Raw genomic sequence first — 20207 nt, 5'->3', positions numbered from 1 at the left:
GCCCTTCCCCAGGCTCTGCTGCACCTCGGGAAAAGGGAGGCGGCCCAGAGAAAAATGCAAAGGATCTATGAGATGTATTCACCCTCCTTATCTGCAAACGCTGCAGAAATGCCATTATTAATAGCAGCTGCATCGTTAAGCGGCAAAACAGGATCGAGCTTTGCCCCAAACCCAACAGCGGGATGCTCTGGGCAGGGTCCATCCCTGGTCCTGTAGAGAAAAAAAAAACCAGAATGTGTCTCTGGCCAGTCTTGAGAGGGGTTGAGAGCCTGCCCTTGCAATCCCCCACCTGCAAAAGGATCTGGGGATGGAGGAGGCTTTTCCTTCCAGCCCTCTCCCACTGAATCCAGGGAATGCGGAGAGCACGGAGCCAATCGCAGCAGCAGGGACGGCTGGGCTGCGCGGATGGACTGACTGAAGAGCTGGGCTGGGCTGCTACGCGAGGCAGCGTTTCGTGGCGGGGAGGCCCATTGCAACAATGCCGGTACGGAAAAGCCGCATCCAGCATCCTTGCAGAGCCCCGCACGCACGCAGAAACAGCCGCCAGAACAACAAACAGCCATGGGGAAAAAGAAAATACAGCAGCAAGGGAGAGAAAAGCTCTGCAAGTCACACGGAGACAACCTCCCCTCAAATAAAACCTCCTCTGCCCAGAACAAAAGCGCCAGCGACAAAGCTTCTGAAAGCTCTGTTTTTATCCACGGTGCTTCTCGTTATCTTTAATTATCAAGTGTCAGGGGAAAATGGCTGCCTGCCTCCTGAACGAGGGAAAACAAGAGAGCTGGTAACTATTTCTGGGCTGCGCAACCCCTCCCCTGTCTTTAGAAAGCGCCTTCACCACCGCCGCCTCCCCCTTTCTGCCGTTTTACTGCTTTCTTGTTCCACGTACGTGTGGCCGCAGCCGTTCCTAATAAACTTGAAATGATTTTTCACGACGGAGGCTTCCAAAGAGACGAAGGGGTTTTGTTTCAAATCATTCCCAGATCAGCTGCGGAGAGGCTGAGCAAGAACAGGCACGGGCTGTCTCCGGCGTGTTCCTCCATGCAGCAGGAAGCAGGGGATAAAAGCTGGCTGTGTTGGAACTGGAACAGGGCATCCGCAGCGCTGCAGGAAAAGGGGGGCCGGGGCGGGGATGAAGCACACGCTGGCGTTTAAGAAACCCAGAGTGATTTTAGCAACAGGCGTTCCATATGGATGGCTTTCTGCGAAGACCGCGGATTAACCGTATGCTTATGATTAAGGCATTTTATAGCATGTTAAAAAAAACCCCCCAAAACTCCTAAATTTAGGGGTGCTTCCCCTCCTCCAAATCCTAAAGGCAGTGCTGCGTACTTCATGCATTTCCTCAATGCATTTGAAGTTCTTACACAGTCTTCGCTCAACATCTTCTGTTTATAAGGCTAGAAAGAGGGATAATTGCAAACACCTTCTAATGATTAGTCTTCGGCTTTGAACTTTAATGATGGGTTTTGGGAGCGCTTGAAGAGTTTACTGAAAACATTTTAAACTTTAAAGCCAAGAAAGCCGCTGCGCAACATTACTGATAGCGCAAAGATGAGTACCGAGAGCAGAACGTGGCTTTCCAAACCAGAACGCGTTAGCCGTAATTGCATCCCAGGATTTGTACAAACCGGCTAAAACGCAGGCACGCGCCTCAGGTTCGCTCCAGATATTTAGAAGTCAGGGAAAACACAGCCCCCAAGTCATGGAGCCTGCTGTTGGCAGAGCCAGTTCTCGCTGCTCCGGCCTGAGCTTTGTCTCTGGCAATATTGCATCAGCCTCTCCTGCAGCCAGCAGCGTCTCGGCGAGCCCAGCCAAAGCCAGCCTGGGCTGCAGAACAGGCACACGAGGACTTTTGGCCAAGCAGCTTACTGGGAAGAGCTCCTGGCACATGTTCGTAGCCCAGAGGGGTGCAGGGCACCGATTAGCCCTAGAAGAAACGCAGCGATTAAGCGATTAGTGCCTGCTACCCTGGAAGCTGTTGACCACAGCCTGACTGCAGCTTGTCTCCGAGCCAGCAAATATTGCACCGATGCTTTTAAATTAAACTCCAGTCTGATTACAGCACAGGGACAAGATTTTAACCAACCTTTTATTATGGGAAATTTTGAAGCATCTGCTTTGCTCTCTCAAGATCATTTGAGACAAAGACTAACAGATGCTGCAGTTCCTAGAGGACTGTCTTTAATCTGTTTTTAACCCAGGCTAATGAATAGGTTTACTTATACTTTCACAAGAATCATTTCAGACTCAGAAAACGTTAAACATTTGGAAAAGAACAAAGGTTCCCTATTTGATCATAGAATAGTTTAGGTTGGAAGGGACCTTTAAAGGTCATCTAATCCAACTCTTTTTTTTTTTTAAAGAAATTTGAATTGCTGTAAATGATGGGGAGTTAGACCCAAACCAGATCCTTCACAAAAGCATGAAATCACCCAGGTCTGACAGAAAGCTGAAGTCTACATCTGTGAGATGCAAATGGACAAGACCGCGGTACTATGACCACGTCACTGGTCTGCTGTGAAGGCAGCAGTTAAGGCTGTACGTGAGTACATCAGAAATCAGAATAAAAACACCTTTGGTGCCACACATGTGCCTTCTCCATTTTGTAGCAGAGCCTAACCCAGGGAGAGGAGCAACAGCTCCTAAGCGATGGGTTGCAAATTTCACCGATGACGAGAAGAACCAGTCTTGGCTCCGCTGTACTCACACATGTGCGGAGCATGGCTGCAAATGCATGCAAGCCCATAACAGGTATATGCACAGCATCATCCGTCTACTGACTTCAGCAGAATAGAGGAAATTGAGCCAGAAGAGTCGAGAAAGGCACAAGAGCACACCAATGCAGCAGGCAACAGAGCTGGGATGGGGTCATCCCTCGGGCGGACGTCATCCCTGACAAAGCACAAGACACTACTGATACAACGGCCTTTTGCTCTTTCATATCCCCACGTGAAGATTCAAATTTGCTCCCCCTCTTCACATCTAATGTGTTAACTCCTGCTTGCGTGTCCCGTATGAGAGTGCAGATCACCCAGATGGGACTGGGTTGCTGTCACCACATCCCTTATGAAGGGAGACAACACACGCAGGTATCCACCATTTCAGCCTCAGAAGCCAACAGTTGAGTTTCAGGTTATTCTTTGCACTTTGAGGACACTCACCCAGCTTCAACTCCCCAGCCCACCAGTGCTCTGTCATGCCATGGAAAAAAAAAAAAAAAAAAAGAAAAAAAAAAAGAAAAAGAAAAAGAAAAAAAAAAGAAAAAAAAAAGAAAAAAAAAAAGAAAAAAAAAAGAAAAAAAAAAGAAAAAAAAAGAAAAAAAAAGAAAAAAAAAAAGAGCAAGCAATGCCAGCTCTTTGCTGACGGTGGGAAATTCTTCTTTTGCCACAACACTGGTTAATTAGAGAGCTGGAGAGGGCCTGGTGACAGTGCCCTCTTTGTCCTGCGTATTTATTTATTTATTTTAAAGTACAGGACGAGCTTTTTGAGAGGCCCCATGTTTTCTCTGGCTCTGAACAAATGCCATCACCCAGCACAATCAGCAGCCTGACGGGAACAAAGGACACCAGCGCTGCCAAAGCCCGGATCGCATCCTGCTGGAAAACGGGGAGGAGCGGGACAGGCACCCACGGAGCACAGAACCAGGTGTTGGAATCGCTGCAGGGGTGCCTAGAAGGAGGTGTCTGTTGAGTTTAACACCTCACATTAATAGGATAATGTCGGGAATAAAGGCAGAGGACTAGGAAGTTTACACTGGCTGGGACACTGCTGGGAGATCCTCAGGAGCCTGCAGGTAGGAGGGAGAGATTTAGGGTGGCTTTTCCCTGGCTCCATGAAAGCGCAGGATTGTGCGCATCCCTTGCGGAAAGAGGGGCTGGTAGCTGTCTGGCAAGCTGCAGCAGCCCGAGACAAAGAAGCGTCGCAAAAAACAAAGCTCAGACAAGCCCTGGGAAGAGAGAGATCCACATTCACGGCGCTCCGCTGATTGCTGAAATGAGGAAATTCAACTCCTGCTCCTACCCACACCCCTTCCAGGTTTCTGGTATTGAAGACCTCTATTTACAGAGATGCTGCACTACTTTTTCCCATGCTCGTCACAGCTACAAGCTGTATTAAGTTACTACAGCTTCCCTTACAGCTCAGTTCATGCTTCAATTCTCCCTTTGCAGCTGTCGACAACAGCCGTGAGAACGGACTCGGCTGTAACTCCGGACTGTTGGCTTGCAGGCGGTTTTCTCAGCGGGTCCACCTCTGCAAAGGGACAATGCAAAGCCAGCAGTGGGATGATCCGGGCGCCAAAAAGACACAACTCCCCTTGTCTCCAGATGCAAAGCTCCAAACAACGTCTCAGCTGCAAAACTAGGAATGAGTCCCAGTAATCCCAACGCCTGCTACCGCACCTGGTGCCAGCACACACTCCCCACCAGCTCCTTCCACAAACCCCACTCCCCAGAACAACGCTCCGAGCGCTGCCAGCCAAAGCCCTCGGCTAACAGGAGCTGCTTTTCCCTAAAGCAACACCAGCTCCCTTCCAAGTTGCGGTCAGATATGACTCTGTGCTGATGCAGGCTTCCAGTGTGTTTTTTAGCTGCCTTGGGAAAGGAAAAAGCTTGCGCTGTGTAAAACCAGCCGTTTTCCTCTGGTGGAAGGCAGAGGAAATGCTGGCACGGAGCGGTAATTGAAATCAGGGTGCAAACCATTCACAGAAGTCCTCCGTTACTTACTGTGGGGTCTGTCCAGAGAGAGCACTTTGCACAGTCCTGGCAGGGAGCCCCGGGCGACCGGGGATGTTGGCAGAAGTGGTCGTAGCCGTTGATGGCAGCCCGGCAGAGGTAGCACATCTGAGCACCGCAGCGGCAGGACATGCGGTTGCAACCCTCCGATTTAATTAGGCCAGTCCCACACTTGTGGCATTTTCTAATTCGGGCAGCTGTCATTTTCTCTTCTCTGCAACGCAAGAGGAGGGAGAAGAATTAGAGAAGGGGTGTTTGCACTCACCAGCCTGCAGTAAAATTACCGTTACGCTATCCCAGCGATGCTTTAACCTCCCTTTGCCCAGTGCACCTCTCCCCGTCCCCTCTTTCCTCCTACGCCATCCCCACGTCCCACTGCTGTTCCAAGGAGGTTTGGGCTCAGCTCCACTTGGAGCCAACCCATGACAACCGAAGAACAAATTAAGTGAAAGAAAGTCAATCACTGGCTGCATGCTGCAGACCCAATCCCGGTTTCCATGTGAGCCAAAACGCCGCAGCGCCAGGCTCCGGCTTGGGAGGAATTTAAGCCATAAGTTGAAGGGCCAAAGGGCACGTGGATGCTTGACTTGGCTGTGGAGAAATACAGCCCGGAAGACAAAGTTCAGGAAAAGCAAACCCTTGGCTGTCATCTGCTAGCTAGTTTTATGTTTGCCTGTTGCTCCGGCTGCAAGGTTGCCATGACCATATATATATATATATTTTTTTTTTTCCCCCCAACCCTGGCAGCTACAGTCCAGATCTATTTGGTTTTTGTTAAATTCAGAGCAGTAACTGAAAAACAATCACATCTTTCCCCACAGAGACTGGGCTTTCCCCCTTTCTCTTAAGATTCCCCACATACATTTTCCAGAGGCCATTGCTTTAGTTTCAAGTGACGAGTTTTACTCCAATGGAGCACAAATGGAAATCCAGAACAAAGCACGGTCCCTGTCCCCAAGAGACATCCTGGCAGCGACACGCAAAGGCTCAGCTTGTGGCAATACTATTTTGGCACAGAAATGGAGGAAAGCCTCGGTCACATTTAATTAAAAGACTTAAGAATATAAGCTGTCATCCTAAGGGCCAATTTTCCAACCGCTGGAGATCGCATTACAATTTAATTCACAACCTAGAAGTGAAATTTGATGACAGAAGAGCAAAGAGCCTGTGTTTTCATTGAGGGGAGCACAGTTCTCTGGCTGTGCTGCACTGACAGTGAGCGGGGAACGATCTTCCCCAGCCAGGCATCCCCACCCAGCTACTCCAGTGGACCTGCAACGTCAACAGACGTTTGCGAGATGGCAGGGAGGTGTTTTTGCAGATGGTCACAGCAGCAAACCAGGCTACAGCACAGCCCCACGAACCGCTCCGTCAGCGCAACCAGAGGAGCAGGGAACGGCAAGGAAGGAACTTCAGAGCTGCCTTGCAGCTACCCAGAGCTCCCACGCAGCTACACCTGGCAGGACCTGCGCCCAGGCATTTGCAGATATGCTAAGAATAGAGACGAAAGAAAAACAACCCGAGAGTGACTTTCCTCTGAGCTGCAGCTGCTCTTCCCTCTGCTACTCAACAGGATGCTGTTGATGCAGATTTTTTTTTGGAAACTTTGAGCAAGGCAGGAAGTTTGGCCTGAACTCCAGCTGTGCTTCCCTTTCCTTACGCAGGGCTTCAAAAGGAAGCTTTTATTGTATCAGACAATTAGACTCATCTATCCACAGCAACATTCCGCTGAAGACTTGGAAACTGATGGTTTTTTCCTTATTAGGGACATGACAACTCGCTCCTCCTCCCTCTCACCCTTCTTCCTACGGGAAAGGAGTGGCAGAGAAAAAAGTCGTATCAAACTGTAAAGATTTTGTTCTGAATTAGGGACTACGGGATGAGCATGCAACAGTCATTCAGCCTCTCAGAGCTTTCCAACCTCTCCTCACGCCAGACAGACTTTAAATCAGAGGGGAAAGGATTGGGCAACATGGGCAAGTCCCATTTGACTGCACCAGACACACAGCTCCATGGCTGAACCTTCCCTTACTTCCTAAAGGGAGAGGATTTTGTCACTCACTGTAGCAATGAGAGAGATCAAACTTCAAAAGATTTTAGGGAAACACTCAGGATTTACACCTGCATATTTCGAAACGTTACTCCATTCTGTAACAATTCCTACAAACCAGTTAGAAACAGAGCTTCTGTAAGATAACATCCCCTCCCATGAAGCCAGAAAGCTGAGCAAACCACTCGGCTCTAGATTTTGAAAGGGTAAAACGACTTACTGTGACTCAATACACTACTTTGCTGCTGTGCAAGACCTCCCTCCTCCCCCCAAGCAACACTGATGGGGGTTTCTCACCCCTGAGAAGGACCAGGTGCCAGACACCGGGCTAGCCAGAGGAACAGGCTGGTCTGGTGACAACTCTCCCACGTTCTCAAATTACCAGCTGGATCTGCTGCCAAGTACGTCTCACAGAAAGAAATCCCATCCTGGGAGCCTTCTGACCCCTCAGCTTTGACAGCCCTAGGAGCTCCCTGATGGAAGGCAGCGACACCCAGCAGAACTTTAGGGCCTCTGTTACAGTCACAAGCACAGAGGGGTTTCTCACCTCCTCCACACCAGTGTATCACCTTTACGAGTTCATCCACCCCCATTTTTGGGGAGTTGTGGAGTTTACTTACATGGATGTCCTGTATTTGATGTCATCCTTCTCAGCCAGCTGCTCGCAGGTGAGGTTCATGTGCTCCTTCCACAGCCCCTGGCACTTCCGACACGTTTCCTGAGGAGGACAACAAGTCTTAAAGAAAGAGAAGACCCAGTACACCTCTCACAGCATTAGGAACTGGAAAAATTCCCATCTCTTCCCCCACCACGCTGCAGGTTCTCAGCTGAGGATGGGGCTGGCAGTATGGTACAGAGGTCTGCAGGTCTGTCCTCCACCAGAGACCAGAATAAATCCAGCAAATAATGGGAGCCAAGGGTTTTTCCAAGGCACAAGAACGCAGGTACAAAATGAGTTAGTAAATCCTTGTTCACCTAAAACTCATGGAACAGCTACCACGTTCTTTGGTTACTTCCCCAAGGAGACTACAGAGATGAAAACACGGTGCTAAAGGACATCAGGTTCCTCTGTTTCCTGACCAAAATCCTTCACCTTCATACAAAGGAGTCCTAGTTCAGCAGGCGATGGAACCCTCGCAGCTGCATCAAAAACTCTGCCTCACCATGCATACAAGCAAATCCGTATTATGCTTTCTAAAACTTCACAAAATAAAATTAAAGCCATTTACGTGAGTCAACATCTTAAAAAAGGCAGGATGGAAACCAATGTCCATAAAACAGAGGTGGACTATCAACAAACATTTATGAATTTAACCCGAATAGCTGAACCAAACTTGGAGCAAGTGACTGAACTCTCCTGTTCTTCTAAATTAGCAACAAGGCTCTTAATCCGGGACTGGTAAAGCTGCCTGGAGCAGGAGGGCTGTGGAGGCACTACTGGCAAGGGAACTGGGACTAACACTGGGAATAGAGCGGATTTTTTTCGGCTGGCTGGCCAAAGAAAACATACTTTTGTTTTGGGTCAAACAAGAGATTTTCCTTTAATTTGAGGAAGATTAAAAAACATCCAAATCAAACTTGGAAGAAGTACACGTTTCACAGTCCAACTGTTTCATCTTCGGCATGGCTGAGGCTCAGGCTTTTAAATCCAACTTTCTCCTCCTGGCAGGAAAACCCGTACGGCTGTGAAGCATCCTCTTCCCCTCCACACCAAAGAAGGTCCCAAAAGAGCTTTGCCCAGCTCTGGTCACACTATCAGCAAAAGACAACGACTGCAGAGACAGATCTTTTCTGACTGCGTTACCTTAATTACATTTTAATGAGGAAATTGGACGTTGATATGAGATACGAGAGAAGTAATTGCTTAAAGACACACATAGGCATCAACGCGCTTTTGATCGTGAATCAGACAAACAGGATGAAGAGCAAAGCTTCCAAGGGAGCCAGCCCCTAGGAGGGGATGCGAAGCGTCGACTTGTTTGTATTTGTGCTTGCTGGGAGATGCGTAACAGCTTGTGCTTTCATCTGGAGAATTAAAGGCTCCGCGTCCTGGCTGGTAAGCTGGACATGTTTGCAGACTGCAGGGTAAAGGCTGGAGAAAGAGGAGAGCCAAGCGTGTGACTGCGTCCCAAAAGCTCAGCAGAGGATTTTTGTGATCATTCACCTTGCAAACGCACCCTTTGGCAGGCAGGCACTAGTTTTAAGGGGCAGTAAATGCCTCAGTTCCATTGATCCTCATGAATCATTCATGATACCCTGCATTTTCTTGCTAAAGCTGTTAAAACAGGCACCATTTTATGTGCCTTTGTTGGCAGGCCACCTCTGGCTGTTACCGGCACGGGAGGATCAGACTTGGAGCAGTTCTCCTACCTTGATGAGGAAGCACCTTCCCCTTTTGTTCTCAACACCCAGCTACATGCCGCTCAAAGATCAAGAGCTGTAGTTTTGGGGGGTTTTGTTGCTGGTGTGGGTTTATTTTTAAATTATTTTATTCTTTTTAAACATACATCAAGGGTTAAAAACAGTCTTTGGAGCCCTGCTACACAGAACCACTTTTGCACGCCAAAGACTGAACAGCTTTCTGCCAGAAGGGCTGGCACACTCTGCAGCCAGGAGCTTACTATTCCCAATTACTTAACTCCAGGAGCCGCCTCCGCTGCCGAACGAGAAACGATGCCCTTCAGAAGCAGATGGTGCCGCTTACCCTTCCGTACCAAGTCATTCCCTTTGCCTTTTGTTGCTGCCACCACCCTTGCTTTGCATGCTGCAGCTATTTAAGAACAATGCTCTCTCTTGAGCCGAGGCTGCTGATATTTGCCAAACAGTTGTCTCCTACAGCCGGGAAAAGGGATTTCTGTGCAGGCGAGGAGAAAGGGAAGAGGCACAGCAATGCAGATTCCCAAATGCGCTGGGATGGTGCGAGATCGGAGGTATACGGTTCTCCACGTTACCGTGACCGCTGCGCAGCGAGCGCTGGCGCAGCCGTGCGCATTTCTGGGATCTCTCCCAAGATGCGTTGGCCACGGGGAGCTGCAAACCCACGAGAGCTCTGCCTGCCTGTTTCAGCGTCTCCACGGCTTCCGAACTCCGAGTGTCACCTGCTGCTTCTGACGTCCTCTCCAGAACAGAGGCAGGGGAAAAACAGACAATACACGTGCCACTAGCAGAACTCGATGTCACGTCTCCCCTTCCTCTACCCAAGACAATGGCACATTGTTGGCAGTTACAGGAACCCGTGAAAGCAGAGAGAAAGCCCGTGGTTCAAAGGCAACTGGCTCCAGTGCCGTAACTGAGGTCACAGCCCTCGCCTGAGAAAACTGCCTTTTTAAATTTTTACTCTTCGTGAAATCCAACCCTCTGGGCTGATGAGGGTTTTGCAGGTCTCACGCGATGACAATTCCGATCTCTACGATTTCCACAGGGGGTTCTTTCATTTTTGAAACAGCTTTTTGTTTGATAAAGAAACATGCTCTGCTATTACCATATTAATTAACCTAAACACCCACTAGGATGGCTGATTTTTTGCAACCAGCCTAGATGATTTCTATTGTAAGAGCAGCACTGGCACAAAGATCGGCTACCGCAATACAAGGCAGCACCTAAACCCACACAAAGAGGGAAGGACTCCTTCCCAGCCCTGAAACCCTCTACTCCAAGCGTAGCAGCCAAAAAGTAAACCAAGTCTACCAAAATACAGACCCTGCCCAACGTCTTCAGCACCTTATCCATTAGCAAGCCCTGGCCTACTCACATAGGGGTACCTGATGTGGGAAAGCACGTTTTGTTTTAGTTTTAACAGCTTTTCAGCTAAATTCATCATTTCTGGATGGTGTGAATTCCATGTGTTTCTCCTGCCGTTCCTGGCCCACTCCTCCTCGCAGGCAGGTACAGCTAATGCAGCTCCTGCTTTCGGCGCGCGGGGCGGCGCGTTTGCAGAAGCCTCGGCGTTAGCAAACGAACGGCTCCAGACCAGGCACGGATACGGGAGATGAAGTATCTGCTGCCTGTTACATCTGCCCGAGCTTGGCAGGCAGCCTGGGACAGTCCATTAATGTGCCAGGCCGGGCCGGCGGAGAGGAGGATGTGATGGAGAGGGTGTTTAATCGCAGGCTGTAATCTCCTCACTGTACATCTGCTCGAGGTAGCGGCTCCGTTTCCTCTCGCCGGCCACCAGGAAACAGCCGGGATTAACGCAAACATGTTTGGGTTCAGGAGGATCCTTTGTTCCCAGGGTCAGCGGTGCGGATACGCAGCTTTCTGTCCTCAGGGCCAGCCTGACTAAGGGCAGCCAGTTTGCTTTTAGCACGGGCACCGCAATCCTTAAACATCCTCATTAATTGTCCCAGCACCTAATGAAGGTAGGAGGGAGTGTTTTACGGGAACCTACCACCTCCCTCAGCACTTCTACTGGTACTTGGCAATGGATGCCACAGTTTTAAAACACAGTGTAAACTTTTTTTTCACTCTGCCATCTAAAAATAACTCTCCAAGGACCAGCCCACATATCAAGGGGGGGAAAAAACCCAAATAATCAACTTCTCCGTGCCAGTCTCCATGTCCTTTTGGCTACAGTCAGGCTGCTGTACGTACTGCCAGGAATGTAGATGCACCAGCTTTCCTGGTTTCAACCCAAACAAATGCCACATGGACAAAAACATCAGATGATACGCACAGATCACGGACCAACTGCCCACAGCATTCCTGCACGCCCGCTTCTTCTGTAGGAGTTTACACGGAGCCATTTACCGATCGAGCAAAATGCAAAGGGAGGAGGGGAAGCTCAACTGAAAGAGCAGCGGGCGACGGACGAGGCTGTCAGCACCGTTCTCCAGCTCTCAGCAGTGACTCCGAGCGGAGTCCAGCGCTTGCCTTAGCTCTCCATATGCTCGTTAATTAAATCCTTTCGCCGCTGCGCCGTGCGACTCCTTGCATCCCCCAGGAAGGGAGAGCTGCACACTCCAGCGGTCTCCGCCGACCGCTCACACGGGGACGTTCGCTGCTGCGCTCCCTGCGAGGAGGGAGAGGGAGGTAAAACACACCGCGTATCCCTTCAGTGCTCGCTGGGACGAAGCTCCGGTGATTGATTCTCTGCTGCTTCCTGCTTTTAGACACACAATAGAGCAGGCTAATCTCAAACAGGCCAAGTTTTACCCAAAAGCAGATGTGAACGCAATAGTCTTAGAATAGCGCCTCAGGGCCAGTCCGTACTGCGCTGGTTTAATTAAAGGGCTGCAATTCCCAGCCAGAGGAGTTAATGGGAAAACAAAGAACCACACAGGCTTCCTCCCCACAAAGTCTCCACCGTCCATAAAGCTGCACTGACCTCAACTAAAAATGGAAGCAGAAGTAGCTAAATGAACGCAACCTTTAAGCACGGATAAGCTCTCATGAGCAAACTCCTTCAGGGCTGTTTCTGGGATTTCTTATACATTAAGCTGGGATAAAGAAGGTATAATCCAGCCCAAGACAATCCATTCTGTGAGAGATCCCTCTTTAGAGAGGTACAAATGCCCAGCACAGGGAAGTGGGACCCCAACTCCACAGGTACCCGACTGCCCAGCATGGAGAGCGCTCCTTCCAGCACAAACTGTTGCAGCAGCTCTCCGGACCCAGAGCTGCCAGCATCCCCGGGTGAGACGGGCAGCAGGCACCAACTCCGAACGCACAAAATCCTCGCGGCGTGGAGAAACGAATGCCATGCCTCAGATAGAAGAGGGGACAAGGAGCAAGGGGCTGGGAGGACATGGGTGCTGGGTGGGTTTGCTGCTCCCCCCACCCCAAGGGAGCGGTGCTAGGTCCCCAAGCAAAGCTGTTCCCCGGGCAGCGCTGCCGCTCAGCGGCCATCAGCCACACGGCAGCTCCGGGCCCTGGGATGGAAAGGAGGTGAGAAGCAGCTGAGAGAAACCCAGGAAAAACTGCAGGCTCCTTTCCTTAGCACGGCCATGATTTATTCCAGGAGGGGAGAGGCTGCAGGGAGAAATAAAGCAAAGGCACAAGCCTTGGACTAGGCTGTGAGAACGAGCCAGGGTATAAATACAGAGAGCTACGAATGATGGAGAGTTAAAGGCTGGATAAGGAAAATACGCATTTATACCCAACACCCACCAGGAAGGTTGCTTAAAGCTTTTACGGCCATGTATTAAACCCCATTACCCTCCTGTTTTGCATGGTTTTGTCAAATTGAGCACACTCCCTCCCTCCCTATCTTTAGGGCACTGGAGATACACAATGCCCTTTTGTTTCCAGAAACATGTCGGCAGGCCAGTTCCCACAGAGGTTTGGGTCACCCCTGTTAGAATCTGAGAACCAAAAACGCGCGGTAACTCCTGCTCTACACTTGCCTAAGTCAGTAGGACTGTCTTGTATCTGTGATTCAGAAGTTCCCAAAACACATATACCAAACCAAAGCAAGCTTTTCCCCTCCCCAGAGCTTGACTTTAAAAGGCCAGATCAGCTGCTGGTTTGGTGCAGTGGTTAGAGACCTACAGAGCAAAAATATCTGTAGCTTCAAGCAGGAAGCGCTGCTCAGCATCAGTATCACCCTATAGCTGGTCAGAGGTGGAAACGCTGCTAGCACAAGGAATTGCTCGCTGATCTCATGCTTGCTTACTGTAATTGGAGCAAGAAGGATGGCTCTTTCACTGAAAAGGATCATGTTTTGGTTTGAAATTGTACAAAACTTTGAAGAATTTCATTAATTGGGATGTTTTGAAATAAGCTGTTTTGTTTCAAAGCTCCTTCCTCTCAAGCTCCAGAGGTGTGAGGAACGTATCAAGAGTCGCAGGCAGCAGGTCGGCTGCACAAATGAGCACCGGAGTATTGGCATCGCACATCCATCGCACCAGGATCCCTTCCTCTACACTGAGAAACAAGTGTTTCTCATAAGAAAAAGCTTTCCCCCCTAAAACAACATTTTTCTGAAGCTGGTCCCCTGCGCCGAGCAGACTGATGTTGCACACAGCGTCTCTCCAGCTCAGACCGGGAAGTCTGGATATGGCCAGGGTGGATTTGCTTTGTCACCTACCTAGAGGTGGTCGCGCACCAAGCTGAGCCAGCCTGCAGCGCAGGGAGAGAGAACCACCGCCTGGTCGCTTTGTAAAGGCAGGTTAAATGTAGTCTGTGACCTCACATCGACGATGATGTCTAAATCAGAGTACCCAAGGTCATACTGCTCCTTCTCTGGGCAGACAGCTACGAGAAACTGAGCACATGCTACTGGAAACGCGTCTGTAGTTGTTAACCACAGTTTTTAGATCTGTTGGGCTGATTGCAGTTAATAGCTCTACGCCTTCCCAGCCAACGTAAATAATTAAATACCAGCAGACTAGTTCAAAGCGCTGAGCAGCTGACCCTCCTGCCTCTCCCCCACGCAGATTGCCTTACCCCATTCAGCAGAGGAGATCTAAGAGGTTATCCCTATAATCCTACGCACAACCTCACACAAAAAGGGACGCTGCTTCCAATAGCTGGCACTCTAACTGACGAAATCGAGCAGGACTAAACAGCGGCAGCAACTGCGGAACTGGAGGAAACAATAGAGACCTTAGGAGAGGAACAGATTTAGATTTCAAGACAAGGAATCTGATTTTTAAAGGATAACTCTGGAAGGTTACTCAAGGGGTTGGCACCCAACGACATCAAGAAGGTTAAGGTGTAACAAAAGCGAGGTATCTCATTTGCAGAAGTACCTGCTAATGATGCATTGTAAGACCGAGAGGAGGAACAATTACTGAAGTTAATTTTGAAACTTCCCTCTTACACCACCACACGATAAACAAATCCCCCGGTCACCCCACCCCAGACACAAATCTCTACCCAGGGCTTTCGTAGCAGGAACTGGAGAGCGCCGCCTCCTCCAGACCTGCCCTGTTTTTCACGTGGTTCTCTCTCCCTCTACCGTCTCCCAGATTTTATTGTCTTACACACGAGGAACTTGGTTACGGATGTCCTCTCCTCCATCAACAGTTGCGTGGAGACCCAGGTTTACGTAACACACCTACCACCACTTTTAATGAGTCTCTGCAAGACGGCAATTTCGATGGTAATTTAGCAGCATTAACACAATTTCCAAGCGTTTTTAACTGTACTCCCTACGTACAGCAGAAGTTAACACTCCAGGTCATTGTAACACCAGCAAGGGATGAGGAAAGGTGAACTGTCTGAGCAGAGCAGCTATGGTGGTGACAGCTTTAGTCTAGAAACTGGGCAAGTACAGCTTGCTTTGCAGGGAAATTAAACCCAAACAGGGGGGAAACCCCAAAATAATGTAGTCCTAGCTTTAAACCAGCCATAGTGGAGCAAAAATAAATGAAAAAATGTAGGGGAACTATCAAGGATAAGGAAAAGTGAAAGCAAAGTGATACTTGGCCTCCTTGAAATACCAGAAGCTGACTGGATTTGTTGTTTCAACGCCTGCGTGGTACAGAGCTGCCTCTTACCTGCTGCTCCCCACACAAGCTCTGTGCAGACAGCAAGAGGAGAGCTTTGCAGCCCCTGAACCGAGCCACAGCGGCCAGCCTTGTAACTACAGTATTTATAGCTATAGTATTTATGGCAGATAAACTGAAAATGGCCCTCTGAACTGCTAACCTCCATCTTCCAAATTCACCAACATGACAGTGAGTCATCTGCAGCTCGTTTGCTACGCTAAAATAAGCCAGCGGTAAAACCAAAGCCGTTGACCCGTACGTACCAGCAGCCTGCTGAAACTTCCCAGCAAGAGCGCACGCTGCAGGAGATTTTAAAAAGCCAACACCATTGAGAAGTGCAGCGCGATGGAAGAGTTTACACCTAAAGCTCCAGTGCAAACACGCACTGGATTTCCTCCAGCACCACAAAAGCTATTCCGATGCCTGTCCAAAATAGTAATGATAATAAAAAGATATCAAGTAAATAAGTATGCACCAAAATAAAGCAGAGTAAAGTACTGAAAACTAATCAGGGAAATAGATGTGCCAGCAACTCACCGATTCTTCTTCCAGACCCTCCAGATAATGTCTCTATTCCCTCCTGCACCTTAAGCGCCTATGAGCCCAGCCTAACACCAGGTGGGCTTGGGTTTGTTTGGTGCACAGGTGGCAAAGAAACCTCAAAACTGTAACTTGAGGGTGGTTTTTCAAGCCCTGCTAAGGATGTTTGGTTTCACAGTTCCAGTAGATGCGACGTGCAAGGGCTGCAAGGGGAGACGAAGACACTGGGAAGGAGATGCAGTGAGAAAAGTGATGTCCAAAACCAACGGGCAGAGGCTGCAGTGATCAAAAGCATCTCTTACCCAAAGCACATCTCGGAACAGGGGAAAACACCAACTTCAGCCCTTGCCAGGTATAAGCCTTCACATCCCCACAGGTCCGAACGCACCAGCACCGCGTGAACAAACAGGGGTACTTTGCAGGCAGGACCGTACCAGCTTTGAGGCTTCGAAATAAGAGGAATGCCCAGCACTCACCCGGCAAACCCACTGGTCTCAGCAAGGAGCGCGGCAGAGGGGATGCAGCGACCCGAGGCCGTTGCTCAAAGCTCCCGCTTACCCCCAGATCAGTCTCGTCTTGACCAAAGCCGAGCAGCCACCTTAACTCCTGAGGGAGACCGGGCAGGTGAATAACTGGTGCTGCAATATCCTGCCAAACAGCGTAACTCGAGACACGCTTGTCTTCTAATTAATCAAGGTAAATGAAAATTAAATTACAGATTAAAGTCATATAATCCCTTTCAATTAACTTTTTTTTTTTATTTTAATAGCTTCAGAGAAATGTGGGGCTTGGAAACACTTTGGAGTAAGAGGAAGACCATCTTGGACCTGCAGACATCGAAGCTAAACTGAGTTGCGATTCCAAGGGGAGCCTCTCCACCTGCACCAGCTCTGAAACAAACGCTGGTAATTCAGCAAGACAGGCTCGCTTCTGCACAATCACGTGAGACCACGCAAGAGGCAGGGAAATGAGACCAAAACCACCACCTTGAACCCTGGAACGCCTGTGAGGTCCCAGCGCCAGGCAGAAGACGGCTCATCGCAACACAAGTGAGACGGGAAGAGCGCGCTGCAACCCTTGGCGTTGTGAAATCCCAAGGCAAGCAGTTCCCTTTCTGTTATGCTTACAAACACCGATCAGAAAAGACTGGTTCCCCTCTTCTCCCCCTGCTCCAGTAGAGCACGCAACAAGTTTAATTAAGTGTACTGTTCAACTATTTGCATGCATGACTTGTCTACAAACTTGAGATCTTGCAAGTCTGTTTTCTGTAAAAATAAAAACAAAACAAAACAACAAAAAGCACAAACCACCTTATTTCCAGGGATCTGTTTGAGACCCAGCACTCATTCCTGCGCAGCAACAGTCATTTCTGCTACGACCCAACCACAATGGCAAAACAATCCAGAATATTTCATGTTGTCGCTGACATACATTCAGTTTTGAGGGGAAAATCCTGGTTCAAGAGAAGGAAAGCCATGCTATCACCCTGGGCCACCGTGGATGTTGCAAGATGGGGGTTCGCTGGGTGCTCACCTTTACTGCATAGACCATCTCACTCCTTCTAAGAAAAAATTAAAAGAACGGCAAGTATGGAGCGCGTTAGTACGACTGAATGTAGGTAAGGATCAAGACTAGTGCTTTGGGGGTCACCTTATCAAAAGGGTGGATTATTGAGCTACACTGTACAGGCTGCTCCTCCGAAAGGATTAAGTACAATACCCTCAGAGGGGTAGAAGCCACAGACAAAAATGCAGAGTGCGGGATATTGAAAGATTAACTCAACAATTCTGGCAGCACAAACGAAGTATGGAGAAACAGGGCTGGTTCTGGCCATTTCCCAGCCCCAGAGCTGCTTCCTGTTCGCGTTTTCCCGGGATCTCTATTGTAAAGACAAGGAGAGGAAGGAAAAAAAAAAAGTGTGATCACAAACACACCACTGTTAAACTAGAGTTAAAGAATACGCGGATGCTACTGAAAAACATTTCCGAACTGCTTCCCCAACACGCGGGGAAGCATTCAGCTCCTACTGACCACTTAGTAACCCCGGCTTTCCATGTCAGCAAAGCCTGCTGCCCTTGCTACGGTCAACCACCCAGGAACGGAGATCTTCAAAATACCTTTCTCCAGAAGACAAAACCCAACCGTACACTTGCCACTGGAAGCGGTGATCTAGCGAGGGGCGATGGAATTAAACACCAGATCCATAACGGACTGAGATGGTTGTGTAAGTCCACATCCACCGCCCTCGCTTCAAGTGTCCGATTCATTTGTCCAAAGATGCAAGCAGGGAAATAACCAGTTGGACCAGGGTAAGAACGGTCTTTCAGCTGCCTGCCAGAGGACAGAGCAGAGGAGCCCATAGATGAACCATTTTGCTTAGGTCAGCAGCTCCTGGAAGCCAAGGAGGCTCGTGGACAGTCCTGGAACATCACAGACTCTCCTAACCAATTACTCTTTTTTTTCCCCTCCCTCCTAATTTCAGAGTGAAATAAGAAATGAAACTTAAGTGAGAGCCAACAGGTTTTGCAGGGAAGAGACATAGGCTGTACCACTTAAAAATCAGTTTCACCGATTGCCAAACGAGCCATTTGCATTAACGTCGTGAAACAGGATATGAAGCACTTTGTAGCAAGAAATGGGAGATTCATTTTATTACAAAAATACTTTTAAGGTTCAAATTCATCAAACCATTTGCAGCCACGGATGATTTGTAAAAGATAGTCTTGGCTGACAAAGCTGACTTTTGGCTTATCGACACCATCAGCAATCACCACCCAGAGGGACATTACCTGCGCACAGCTAACGAGTGAAACCAGTGCCAAGCGTCAGGCAGAAAGACCAAGTTAACTCTGTGGAAAATGGCTCCTTAGGGTCAAGGAAGAAAATTATTTCGAGGGGGCAAAGACATTTCGCTTGGTGTAAAGGACTGAAGGTGATTGTCAAAGAGAAGTGGGCATTGTCCTCCTCTGCTTATCTACTCAGAGTTATCTAGACTCTGTCAGCCTATCTGAAAACCATCCTGGGTTTGGACAAGATAAATTTCCCATGAAATTAAGGAGAGTCACAATGCCTAATTGCTGTCTTAAGCAACAGGAGTGAAAACCTAAGGCACACCTCCAGCAAACAAAACCAGCACCACCGGGCAGATGTTGTAACTTGGTTTATTTTAGCCTAAAATTTACTGTGTCGCAAATCACATCCCCACCCATTCCGAGCTGGTGAGACCAGCCTCTTCCCCCTGCCCGACTTCTCACTTCCACTTCTGACCCAGGATTTTATTGCAAAGGGAAACCAGCATTATTGGCCATAAAAGGAAAAGACCCATCTGCAACATTTCTGCTGAGGGGAGTCAACAAGGAGGAACTTCAGCGACTTCCTTAAAACTCCGGAAACACCAGAGGCCACCACCGCCGTCCCAGTAAGGATTAAAGGGTTTTTGTCCTGCTTCCGCCAAGGATGCACACAGGCAATGGCACCGGACTGTGGAGGACCACAGAAGTGTTGTTTTGAAGGAAGACAAGAAGGGAGGGAAACAAAAAAAAGACAGCAGCAAACAGGCAGAGTCAGGCAGCGTTCGGGAGCTCGGCCCCCGACTCCCGTGCGTGGTCAGGGAAGCCTCTGCGAGGGCACGATGCGCCATTTTACCAGGTGATGCAATCTGCTCCTTTCCACGCAACCCTACTGACGCATCTGCTGGAAAATGATGTTTAACAAGCTGAGAATTTCATTTAAATTAGGAAGGCATTTGCCCTTTTCATTAGTGCATGTTTATGTTTGCTTAACAAACCCCTGAGTTTCTTCCATCAGCTATTATTCTGAATTCCTGAGCTTAAATACACACACAGTCCAAAAATAAGAGCAGTCAGAAACTATTTTATTCAGGAACAGTAACTTTGCTTTTATGCCTTTTTTTTCTTTTTTTAATTAAAAACTACTCTCTTACCTTTACACCATTAAAGGCAGCCATGCTTAAACCCGCTTACACAGAGATGAAGGTCAAATGGTCCTGCACTGGAAACCGCTCACTGGTTCCCATCAGCACTGTACACTTGGCATTTCAGATGCATCAACAACAAAAACCGACAGGACAATTTCATTTTTTGTTTGGCGCTAGTTTCACTTTCAGAATCACATGAAACAATACAGCAGTATTGGGTGGAAACTACAAAAATGATTACAACTCCAGAATTAAAAATGAACCCGAGCTTTACTTGGTCAAGTCTACTAAGGGATATGTCCGCGCAGCAGCATTTGGGGAAAAAAGTCAGCAAAATGCTTGTAGGGCACGTTAAGATCCCAAGACATCATATATCTTTTTTTTTTTTTTTTGTGAGGAGGTTGCTATTACTGAGAAAACAACCTAGCTGGAGCTTTCTGTTAAAAAGGCATTTTGGAGAAAGTGAAAACATCATCATTTCGTACCCACGGCGTCTCAGAGCTTCCTCCCTACTG

The 20207-nt window shown here is 48.7% G+C and overlaps 1 protein-coding gene across 3 annotated transcripts in view; it reads right to left on the bottom strand.

The window, feature by feature from the left end:
• RNF216 (ring finger protein 216) overlaps positions 1-20207 on the bottom strand; it is a 79836-nt gene that overhangs the window by 7961 nt on the left and 51668 nt on the right. For all 3 annotated transcript variants that reach the window (XM_086759721.1, XM_086759723.1, XM_086759722.1), the window contains exons 14-15: positions 7407-7504; positions 4728-4950 (exon numbers count right to left, since the gene is read on the bottom strand). In XM_086759721.1, the coding sequence (XP_086615847.1) occupies positions 4728-4950; positions 7407-7504 (321 nt within the window). The remainder of the gene's footprint in view (positions 1-4727; positions 4951-7406; positions 7505-20207) is intronic.

This window comes from Chlamydotis macqueenii, chromosome 15 (assembly GCF_036417535.1).
Source record: "Chlamydotis macqueenii isolate bChlMac1 chromosome 15, bChlMac1.mat, whole genome shotgun sequence".
Taxonomy (NCBI): Eukaryota; Metazoa; Chordata; class Aves; order Otidiformes; family Otididae; genus Chlamydotis; species Chlamydotis macqueenii.
The sequence above is the reverse complement of the archived record's forward strand: the minus strand, read 5'-3'. Positions and strand labels throughout refer to the sequence as shown.